The sequence below is a fragment of the Ambystoma mexicanum genome, chromosome 1q, assembly GCF_040938575.1.
Source record: "Ambystoma mexicanum isolate Mex_15411 chromosome 1q, UKY_AmexF1_1, whole genome shotgun sequence".
Lineage (NCBI taxonomy): Eukaryota > Metazoa > Chordata > Amphibia > Caudata > Ambystomatidae > Ambystoma > Ambystoma mexicanum.
The window spans coordinates 1,482,345,906-1,482,358,138 of NC_090922.1; the positions used below are offsets into that span (position 1 = coordinate 1,482,345,906).

The window sequence follows — 12,233 nt, forward strand, 5'->3', positions numbered from 1 at the left end:
CAGTACAAACCATCATATTGTGGATGTACTGGTAGGGGCAATTCGATTGCCCCTGGGTCTGTTATTCGAGGGGGCACTGTCCCGCCCCCCCTCGTCGAGTTTTGGCTGGTGGCAGTGGATACTACTTTTTATATTCAACCGCAAATATATCTATGGGATTTTCCCATTGTTCGAGGCAAATACTTTTTAACATAGCCTCTAACATACCAGCGGTTTATTTAATTAATATTAATTCACCAGTCGATATTTTCTGCCAGAACTCGGTTTTAAAATGGTGTTTGTGTTCGCCACTGTAACTACAAACCAAAGGTCGAGCCCTTGGTTCCACTTTTTGGCGGGCTTCTCCACAGAAGCGCCCAAAAGTGGTGCCACTCTGTCTGGGTACCACAGGAGGTGTGGGAGGGGGTTTAGGCACCCTGAACTGAGTTACCTTGGTAACTGAAGTCGCACTCTTGTGTGATTGGCCCAAGTGGTGAGCCGACCGGCTCACCACTTAGCATGTTTGACAGCCAGGCTGAGTGAATGGGGGTGTGCTGCATAAAAGCAGGGCTTTTGGGACTGGAACTTCAGAAGTCGCAACAGGACCTGAAAATCCAACGAGGGAGAAGCTGAGCCGACCTGCTACGACGACACCACCGGTGGAGCACTGCTGAACCAACTCACCACTTCCCAACGACAGGAGATCTCCCTGCTGGAGAGTCTTCTTCCCCTGACTGGTGGGCACAACCAGTTTACCTTCTTTTCTCGCCTCCCAGGACGTCTTGTGGTCGAATTGCCCGTGCCAAGCACCCCGGCAACCGGATAGCCACTTACCACTGGACCGCAAATAAAGGACCGCTCCTTTTAATTGAGAACTCCGCGGCTGGTTTCTTCCCTGGCAGTGCAACAGACTCCTGCTTTCCTCCCCGGACGAAGCACCGAATTGCACCCGCTGCCAGGAACAACTGCCCCCGCTGGAGCATTCACCATTTTAAAAAGGTACTGTGTCAGCCAGGCCTCCCTTTGTAAAGATTGCTACAAGGTAACAATAATCCCTTAACCTTCTGGACTGGGCTGGCCGCCTTGATCTAATTGTCTCTTTCTGTTGATCCAACTCCTTCTGAACTATTGCGAGACTTTTGGGCACTTTTAAACGTGTGACCTTGGACACATTTCGACCAGAGCCTCTTAAAGTGGGTCTTAACTTGGACTACGGTTTTAACCTGCCTTTTTCTCCTACTGTGTTCTTCCGAAAGTGTTGGGATCTGTTTCTATCTTTGCTCTGCCTTTTTCTCCCTTTGAAACCGATTGATTAGAGTGCCATCTTCGTTAAGCGCTCACCGCTGTCTGAAAATAAGTGTTGCTTTACTTAAGACTTGTCTAATCGTTGAAGGGAGTGTATATCTTTTAGTGACCGTGTTTTTGAACTGCTTGATATTAGTGCCAGTGTGTTTAACTAGATGTGTTTTTAAATAAATAATTATATCTTTTACACCAAGCTCTGGTCAGTGTTTGCTTGTTCTACTGTGTTCTATTGACATATTGTGAATACTCTGTATACTGCCTAGCCCTTCTTGAGAGAAGTCTGACTGCTCAGCCACAGCTACCAGGTAAATCTGGGTGGTACAGACTGCTACCAATTGGGTTTACTGCCAACCAACTGTAGTCTTAAATCTTTTGCAGTGGTCCCAGAGGGAACTGCACAGGTTTCTGCCTAACATAAAGGAAGGATTGAATCCATCTTCTCGCTTCTTGTGAGAAATGGGCAGGAGAGTCCAAGTGGTTGCATAGGATCTTATGGTCCACTAGGTTGAACACCGCTGAAAGATCAAGCAGCAGCAATAGTGTTGCCTTACCATCGTGTCTCAGCGCGTCTATTTGTGCTTAAGGTTGATAAGAGCATTTTCAGTTCCGTGTTGAGGTCTGAAACCCGACTGGTGTACTCCTAACAGGTGGTTACATTCCAGACATTGTTGGATTTGGAGGTAAGCCACCTTATCTAGGATTTTAAGCAAAAACGGGACTGTGGTGATAAGGCAATAGTTTGTGGGTATGGACGGGTGAAGTGATTGTTTAAGTAGAGGGAGGACCCAGGACTGTTTCAAGTTATTGGGCATGGTGCCGGGGGAGGAGGCGGTGTTTATGAGTTTGGAAATGAATGGGCAGAGGTCGCGTGCAGCGTCTATGATTCGTGCTGGGCAAGGGTCGCCATGGCAGTTCGAGGGTTTGAGGGCAAGGATAACTTTCAACTTCTAGGATGGATACTTCCTTGAAGTTGAAGCAGGGTATAGGTAGATACAGAGGTGGCATAGTGAGCTGTGGCAGAGCTGCTGCGATTTTGATGGGCTTAGGGGCAAGGATTAGAGTTTCTTTTTTTATTGTTGATCTTGGCTTGGAGGGTTGTAATCTTGTTTGATAAGGTGCTCTGAATACTAGTGCACCAACTTTTGTCCTTAAGGCAAGCGTCTGGGGTTTTGATGGCCATTTCTATCTCTTTAAAGATTGTAAACAATTCTTTAGTACTTGAATTGGCTTGAGTGGTAAGCAGGTTGTATGAAGATTGTTAAGCGTGGATGATTTCTTTTTTGTAGAGGGTTGCTATTTTACTAAGGTTGTTTGCTAGTGTAGGAGGGATCTAGTCTCCAGATGGGTTTGCTTAGTCCAATTGCTTTTAAGTAGGGAGAAAACCAGGAGTTCACATGTTTTTTGGGGTTGCTCCTGATTTTCAGTGGGGCTATGACATCTAATGATGATAGCATTGCTTTGTTGTACTAGTCTACCAAGATAAAAGGATCTGTATGGTCAGGAATCAAATTAAAAGTAGGGAGAATCAGGGGAATGAGTGAGTTTTTCCATTGAGATATTTCTTTTGTTTCTGGTGGGAATGGCAGGAGCTATACTATTGGCCAGTACGGGAGGTGTAGCCTCTAAGGAGAAGGAGACCGGGTGGCGGTCGGACCAGGGCTGAGGTGTGATGGAGATCGTCGTCTGGCAGTTCTGCTCCGCTATCCAATCGAGGGTCCTACCTTTGGTGTGGGTCGCGCCTGTCACTTTTTGGGTGAACCGTAATTCTGTGAGGGAATCATTGATGTGCGAGGCGTTCTAATGGGTTGTTGAAACCTAGGAGATCTACTAAAAGAAGGCATTGTGAGGATTTTTAAGGTCATCAGAAAAGATGTTGGTTAGATCTTCGAATGAGCATAGGGGGCCAGGAGGTCTGTATATGCGGTGAATAGAAATGTGCCTTCATTAATAAGTACAAAGCAGAACAATAATACAAGGTCTAGAGACACAACATTGTGCAGTTTGCACCAAGTTGTCCTTCAATGTCTACTTCTTTGTACGTTTTTAATCCACACTTCAGCCATGGTCCCTTTGAGCTCAAATTGAACACAGAGCTGAACTAAGTCAGTTTAAATTTCGAGGTTTTATAACTCCATGGCCAACCTTTCCCTTCCGCCAAAACAGGTGTTCTCTCCCCCCCGTCCACCGTAGTGACCGGACGTCAGCAGAAAAGCTTTGGTCAATGCTCATATACTGGTTTACTGCTAGTAGGTGGAAAGGTTTAGTAGAAACTCTTGTTGTAATTTTTCCTCTATTATGGTTTGCTGGTCCAAGTCGATCAATATGGGATCTATTTGTTTTTGGTCACATCTTTTGATTGTATTCAATCGGTTCTTCAGCAGATGAATTTTTCTGTTTGTTGGATCAGACTGTTTTTATTGGGTTTAGGTGTAGTAAGATTCCTAAGGAACACTCTGGAACCATTTGACTTTTTTTGTTTTGTTTATGGCTTGTTGCTGGCTAGACTTCTTGTTTGACTTGTTGGCATTAAAAATCACGAAATGTTCAGATTCTTCTGGCGCTGGGAGTGTAGTAACACAATTCCATTGGTCTTCAGAATGAGTTTTTCTGTCGCCTTTTCTGTTCCTGTGACACTCTCCTCGCCCCCTCTTTGGGGCAGCGGTCTCAGTGAGTAACGTTTGATTTTTGGGTTGATTTTGTTCAGTGGTCTTTTGGAATTTATTTATAAAAAACTGTATAGTCTTTTGAAAGGATGCCCAAAATAGCAGCTGTCAGTGAGTCTTTCTTCGCGATCCTTCCTTACGATCTCAAATAGTCGTGCTTGCCATTGGGCAGTAGCTTCAGCTTCTAGGTTAAGTCGGTTGAGTATTGTATCGACAAACGCCTCAAGATAGATCTGTTTAGAGTGTGAGAGCAAGGAGTGTAGCTTGGTCTTTTTGCATGTCCCTGTTCACCACCTGTAATTTCATGAAAGGGATCGTGGCTTGAGAAATAACTGCCAATAGTAGATTTTGTAAATCCAGCATTGGAATTGGTATGGTATCCTGTTGCCAATGTCAATCCAGCCTGCTCCTGAGACGGCATTTGGGCAAAGTAGTCTACACTTTTGGTTTCGAGGGGTCGTTTCAGATATCGTGGTGGTTTACTGTGGGGGAGCTTGCCTGAGCATCAATAGGACATGTTGATATTGTGGATCGCGGGGTTGTTGCATTCCACAAAGCAGCATTGTTGAATAAGTGGTATGGAAGACTTCAAGGAATGGTTCGCACAAAATATTTTTTCAAAAATAGTCAATAAAAAAAAAACGATTGCCATTTTTTTTTTCCGAAGTCCCTATGTAAAATTTTGAGCAATTCAAGCTCAAAGATAGCACATGGGGCATCAATTTTGTGAAATGGATGCCCGCCGCTGTGCTCGCTTTGGCGGCACTAATGAAGGAAAAGCCAGCCAGCAGTAGTAAACCAAAGCTACCACTGGGCTGGGTGGCTTTTCCTTCATTGGTGCTGTACGCAGTGGACGTGGACCGGAGACTACAGGCAGAAAAGCTGCAGCTGCATCTCGGTAAGTGCTATTTTTTTTTAAACAAATAAACATTAGCTGCGTTTTTTTTTCTACGTTTTCCGGGCTGGAGGAGCCCGGAAAACTTAGAAATAAAACCGCAGCTTTAGAAACGTTGTATTTATGTTTGCGGTAGCTTTTGAAGCGACTGCAAACAAATACAACATTATTGTGTTTGAAAATGCTGCGGTTTTCCTCAGGCTCCTCCGAGCCTGAGAAACTCGGAAAGAAAAACCGCAGTGTTTTCAAACACAACCGCGTTGTGTTTCTGCCTGCCGTGGCTATCACTTTGGGTCTCCGGTGCTCCCCCAGGAGAGCACCGGAGACCCAAAGTGAAAGCCAAGGCAGGCATAAACAACACGGTTGCGTTTACATGCCGCTGTGTTTCTGTCTACAGCTGATTTGGGGCTCTCGGGCTACCCACGGAGCTCCCCACAGGCCCCCCCCCGCGAGAGACCCAAATGGGAAATGCTAAATGCTGCAGTGTTTCTGCCTAAATCTGCTTTCCCATTTGGGGCTCCCTGAAGCCCCAAATGGGAAAGCAGATTTAGGCAGAAATAACGCGGTTGTGTTTGAAAACGCTGCAGTTTTTCTTTCCAAGTTCCTCAGGCTCCTCCGAGCCTGAGAAACTTAGAAAGAAAAACCGCAGCGTTTTCTAACACAATAACGTTGTATTTATGTTTGCGGTCGCTTCAAAAGCTACTGCCAACATACATAAAACGTTTTTAAAGCTGCGCTTTTATTTCTAAGTTTTCCGGGCTCCTCCAGCCCAGAAAACCTAGAATAAAAACCGCAGCAAGTGTTTATTTTAAAAAAATAAATAAATAGCACTTACCAAGATGCAGCTGCAGCTTTTCTGCCTGTAGTCTCCGGTCCGCGTCCTCTGAGTCCCGGCACCAATGAAAGAAAAGCCACCCAGTGGTAGCTTTTTTGTTTACTACAGCTGGCTGGCTTTTCCTTCATGTTCTCTGGCTTCTGAGCTGACGATCTTCGATTTCTTCCTTACCAGCTTTATTTGTGTACTGAATTTGTGTCACACAGTGCCAAGAGTTACCAGTTTTAATCGTACAACAATCTGGAAGGTGGAAATTGGGTTTGATGCTAGAATGGCTTTTTATTGTAGAACAAACGTTTAGGACAGAAGCCAATGTTTACAGGGGAATAGGTGAATCTACCCTCTTCACTTTTTTTATTGATTTGTTCAGTCAATCCCAGGAGTCCATAAATACATAACTTGGTTTGCAAGGATGTTAAATGCACCACTTAAAGTGAATAAAAAAGGTAGAAGAAGCTATATTGGTCACAATAGGAATTATAGTGTGCCATTTATCTGTGAGCCATGTCACACAACATAACCGAAATGCGCAAGCTTTAAAGAATAGAAGAGAAAAAAAAGGCAGACCTCTACAGGTTGAAACCCATATACTCACGCCCCTGCCACCCACCAAAGAGGATTTGAAGTATTAAGGCATCAATTTAGGGCTACTTACAAAGTCTTCATCCTCAAATTGCAGTTTATCCTTTTTGTCCTCTCTCTTTTCTTCCCGGATCTCACCCTGCTGTTTGTCTTGGTGTGTAGAGTTTTTGCGAGGTGGAAAGTTGCCATTCCAGTGACGATGAACTCCATTCCCCCCATTGCTGCTTATCCCATTGCCACCACTCCGCAGGTTCACAGCATCATGGGCACGAGACTGGCCATGACAACTGACCTGGTTACCAGACTGGACAAGACGAGTTCCCTTAGCTACCGCAGAATCAACAGAGTCATGGCGAAGTAGTGAGGGCTGATGGCAGCTATCTACAAAAAAGGATGGGAGACATTAGTGGGAAAGAAAACTGAACACTACGACTAACAAGACAACTGCTTTTCTAATGTCTAATTCAAAAGGGTGTCATCTCGTCTCCTCCGTGCATGTTTGACTTAAATGTCCTTTTTGCTTTCATACAATGCAATACCCCACAGCATATCTTTTCTTTTAACTGTCCTTGTCCTACTTCCTTCTGCTATCTTGTTTTGATTTTGAATGCATTTAGGTTATCTTGGGGTGTCGTATTCATGCTCCGAGAAAGGACTGTAGAATTACACGGATGCAAAGAAATAAGTTATAAGTTATACAAATCTCAAGTAGTCTAACTTACTCCATCTGCCAGAAGCCAACAACTACAGCCCTCAAAACAGAACCGGCCACTAAAGCTTTGTGTACTGGTAGAAACTACTACTTCAAAAGGGGAAAACATGAGTTGAAATGCCTTGAGGAATTATTCTATGCCAGGCTTTGCTATGCTGGCTTCACAGAGGAAGCAAAGTGTTTTTTTGCATTCCTCATGCGGTTTCGGGTGCCACTACTTGCCTCCTGCAGTTTTCAGAGGTCCGTTGTTAAAGAATCCATCGGACGAGTTATGCCGTCTGCGGTTTACTGCATAGCGACCCTCTCCTCTGGGTAGGTGCTCTCCGTGCTTCTCGACGATTGCTGCAGGGGACTGTGGAGAGAGGGGGAAAGAAAAAAAAAACTATCAACACTTTTCTGTAAGTTTGTCTAGTGGCTAATCTACATTTAGTAAAGGTCCCTGCTCAACTGGCTCTGTGATAACCTGGGTATCACTGATGAGGCACTGGCCTGGCCGACCTCTTTCCTCTCGGACCGACACTCCCAGGTCCAACTTGGGTCCTTCCTCTCCCCACACACTCTACCTGTGGTGTTCCCCAGGGGTCTAATCTTTCTCCCTGGATTTTCAGCTAATACCCGGCACCTTTCCCCCACTGCATTGCTGCTCTCTGCCTCAACTTTCAGTGCTAGGCAGATGACTCAGCTAGTTTTCAGGATTCCCCTCTGCCACCTCTTCTCCCTCATCTTGGATTGTCTGTCTGCAATCCAGGAGTAGTGTGCCGGTAATTATCTATGCCTTAATACCAGTAAGATGGAGATCCTCTTCATCGGCACATCTGCACCTTGCTTTCCTGTCACTCTGGCTGGACTCCCTTGGCACTCTTCCCGCTCCCACCAGTGAGGCCAAGAACCTCGGGGTAATCTTCGACTCCACACTCTTTCTTTCAACACATCTCAGACGTCTCTAAGAAGTAAAACTACCAACTGCACCTCCTCAGAGGTATTCTTGCTTTCCTCACCTTCCCCCAGAAGCTGTCCCCAGAGCTCTGGTTGGCTCTAGGGTGCACTACTGCAACAGCCTCTTAAAATCTGCCTGCCTCTACTCTCTACCACTCATCCATAACAGGACAGACTTGTCCTTGGCATCAGGCCCAGGGATCCTATCTCTCCAGCCCTGAAATCTCTTCTTTGGTTCCCAGTGGCTTTAAGGATCAAGGTCAAGACCTTCTACATTGTCCACAAGGCCTTCCGGGGCCTGGGACCGCAATACCTACAACTCTCTCTTCAGAAATATCTTCCTACTCGAGCTCTTTGCTCCTCCAACTCCCTTAGGGTCAGTCGCTATTCCAAGCAACCAGTTGGGAGGTAGAAACTTATACCTTCCCCTTTGCTTCAATCTTCCCTCTTCCTCTCCCTTGCTGATCTCCTGTCTGACACTGCACTGGTCACCTGGCTACCCTCTGAATTCTGGCCCAGGTCCCTGCCAGCCAGTTGCACACCCGCACTGCCTCTTGGCAAATCTTGCACTTGGGTCTGTCTGCAACCATACAGTCCCCTCGCCCTCACTTATTGGACACCTGCTGTCTGCACTTTAACCCTCGCACTTGCCACCAGCTGGCCGCACTAGTTTTTTATCCCATTTATGGCACTCTCCCATCCTCCACTCCCACGTGAACGATCTCAAAGTCACATGGCCTAGTAAGAACGTGGTCTTTGTCCTCACTCTGTTTCCCATCCCTTGCCCTCGTCGCATCTTGAAACACTTGTGTATATACGCGTTATAAATGCCATATATCATACCTCATAGAACATTTATGGCAAACACAAAGTATTGTATGTTTAATGATTAACCTAAATAGCACACCTGAGCACATTTTGGGATTGACCTCTGAAGATTAATTAGTCATTTAATGGGGTGCGGTGCCTGCTCTCTAGATCACTACTACACACATACAAGAGAACTCAACACTCAAGCAGAACCAATCTATGCTGCCATAATGAGCTCACTGGCCCTTCTAATGTGCAGGTTGCAGCCACTGTGAAGGTGTCACCCCAATCCAAGAGTGGACTATGGCTATATGCAGGACAGAGTTCTTCGGCTCATCTATTAGCAGTGGTCAACCGATCAAGGTTAAACTCTTATAAAGGAGAGTTGTATATACGAGAACACAAGCGTAACCTATTAAAACATTAAATAGGAAATCCATACAGTGGCATAACAATATATACTGAATATCTGTCTAAAGATAATTGTGCACAATTAAAGAGAATAAAATAAGCGAACATTGGTTAGCACTGAACCAAGAGTCTGGGTCAGCAATAGTTACCCAGGACTTTCTTCAGAAAAAGGGGTGGCCAGTGGGGGCGATACTAGGATAATCCCTGCGCCACACATTACAGATCACTGAAAGGTTTACAGTAGGAAACAGACTTGTTTCTGACTGGTCAAGCAAGATGCAGTTATGGGATAATTTGAGGGCAGAATGCAATTGGTGGTGGGGTGGGTGTGAGAAGAGAGAGATCTGGCTCTTTAACAGCTTCCATGCATTAACATTTCAGTAGATGTTCCTCTGGTCACAAATGCACTAGAACTGCAATCCTTTTCCTTGTGTGCTACCCATAGTTGCCACTATGGCTACCAGGAGCGAGAGTGCTTTTAAAGCACCCTACTTGGATGATTTTATCATCCTGAATCTATAATTCGGAGTAGGACACTGTAGTAAGCTGAGATTAACATTTTTAAATATTTCTTTATTATTTTGCAACAAACATTACCACCCATAAATATCCTCACCTTCCCCCACCCCAAAACCCCTTCTCACCCCTCTTGGGCCTGTGTTTTCTTGAGTCCGATAGGAGCCAAGGAATTATTGGAGCATATTAGCTGAAGTCCAATAACTTCAAGCGCTGAGAGCACCATTGCACTCTAGCGTCTTCCTTTGGGAAGGTTAGGACCTCCCCCCCAGTCTCAGGCGAAATGTGGCAGAGTATTGTTCATAACGTAAATTGCCCACTAATGCAATAAAGTTCCACACTTTCCGAAGCCAGTAAGCGTGGGGATGGCCTCCCCTTCCACCTCTGACAGATTAGCAACATTGTGGCCAAGGTTAGCATCGTCCTCACCTTCCTGCGCCCCAAACCATCTCCATCATTCTCATCCCCCAGCCCAAACAAGACCATCTCCGGTGGCACAATCTCCTTTTCCCGCAAAGGATTGGACCACCTGTGCCTCCCTCCAGAAACATGCAAGTTTTGGACATCTCCACCAAACGGACCATGTACCCTCCCTTCTGCAACCTACACCACCCTCAGTATATTTTATGTGGGCGGGGTGTAATGCCAGCTATAGATCAACTTGTACCAACACTCCTGCAACTGGGTTGCTTTAACTACTTATCGAATTCTTTTCCATATTTTCTCCCATACTTTCCTCTACAGCTCCCTCCCCATCGTGCCTTCCAGTGTCCCATGTGGGGCCATACCGCCCAGGGTATACCGTTGTCGAAGAGTGTATACATGTTGGGAGATTATTCCCTTTGATCCATCCTGTGTCAAGAGGGATTTTTTTTTTTAACCGAGTTAGATAATGGAATGACGCTGCCTTGAATACAGGGTTCTGCAGCCAATGCGGTAGCAGAAAGCACCTAAGCACTGTATGCAGTCCGTGAAGGGTCTTATGGTGGACCCCTGGAACATGTCTCGACCTGCCCTACACCCCCCTCCCATCTCACCATTTCCCAAATACACATGCTTCAGTACCCGGTTAGAAGAATATAGGAGTGAATGGGGAGGAGAATGTCGTGATCCCATACTTCCTTATCAGTTTATCCATTGTTTCCGCCACCAGGCTCGTGATAGAGCTCCTGTACATAGGTTTTGGTCTATGTTATTGCAGCAACCACAGGACTACTTCAGATCTTGTCGCACTACTGCACTGTCCATTGGTTCCCCTTTCCCCGTGAACCATTCCTGTATGATAACACAGTTGGGAAGGCTCATAGTACAACCTAAAGTTAGGCCGTCCCAGCCCTCCTTTCCCTCTCTGGGACGACAGTAATGCTCGACTGACCCTTGCCGCTAAGCAGTGTTAATAACGAGAAATAAATGACTTTAAATGGCACCTAAATAACCATTTTTTTTGTTAAAGTATATATGGGTGTGGGGTAAACAGGCTGTAGAAACAGGGGGACTTGGGGTGTCGTTTAAAAATGTTATTTAGGGTGTCACTATAAAGGCCTGGATCCCCTTGCCCTCTCAAAGTCGTCTGTTGCTTTCCTGAGGTCGCCGAAGAATTATTTTGGGCCTGTATCCGGGAATGAGTGAAATAGGTAAAGCAGTTTAGGGAGCGTCATCTTCAGTGAAGCCATTCTCCCCATCCAGGAGATCTTCAACGCCTTCCATTTGAAGGGATCTGCCTTAATTGTTGACAGCATAGGTGGGTAGTTCGCAGCATACCATCCGGTGATGGTCGGGGTTCTCAATTCCTAAGTTTTAGTTACTTACCAGTAACTGTATATCTCCAGCATTGGTATCTTTCATGAATTCACATGCCTGAATATTCTGTCATCAGACTGGGAATCCTCTGATTTAAATAATTAAATATATACATTATTTCCATAGAAATACAATGTAGATTGCCCTTTATGGCCTATGAGCCATTCACTTGCGTAGTCCCTCCATCTCACTTTGGTCCTTATGGCCCCAACCAATGAGGTGGCAGGGTTTAAGTTCCGCCCCTGGCAGCCAACTTCAGATTTTGAGCCGTAGAAGACTACAGGAAGGATGGCTGCGGGAAGAGCGAGCAGCCTCTCAGGAGAGGCGGTAGGACACGTGAATCTATGAAAGATACCAAAGCTGGAGAAATACAGTTACAGGTAAGTAACTAAAACTTCTCCAGCATTGGATCTTTCATAGATTCTGATGCTTGAATAGAATACCAAGCAGTTAGGCCATGCCCATATCATAAGTACATTGTGCAAATCCTTCTACTCACCTTACTATACAGGTAACAGGTGACATTACCTGGGAAGGCGGGAAGAGCAGACTGCTCCTACCTTACGCAAAGAGATGACGAAGAACCGCTTGTCTGCCAGGCAGCAATGTTTGGCGAACGTATGCAGAGCGTTTCAGGTTGCGGCTCTGCAGATGTCTTTCAAAAGGTACTCCAGCGTGGAAAGCAACCGAAGCTGCCCTCCCTGTGGTGGAGTGAGCTGAAGGCGGTCTAGCCAGTGGATCGTCTTTTATCTGATGGCAGTGGCTGATACATTAAGAACACCAACATGC

The 12,233-nt window shown here is 45.7% G+C and overlaps 1 protein-coding gene across 2 annotated transcripts in view; it reads right to left on the reverse strand.

The window, feature by feature from the left end:
• The window catches only part of GPBP1L1 (GC-rich promoter binding protein 1 like 1), a 602,443-nt gene that overhangs the window by 471,470 nt on the left and 118,740 nt on the right, over positions 1-12,233 (reverse strand). For both annotated transcript variants that reach the window (XM_069642387.1, XM_069642388.1), the window contains exons 4-5: positions 7,194-7,323; positions 6,333-6,640 (exon numbers count right to left, since the gene is read on the reverse strand). In XM_069642387.1, coding sequence (XP_069498488.1) covers positions 6,333-6,640; positions 7,194-7,323 — 438 coding nt within the window. The remainder of the gene's footprint in view (positions 1-6,332; positions 6,641-7,193; positions 7,324-12,233) is intronic.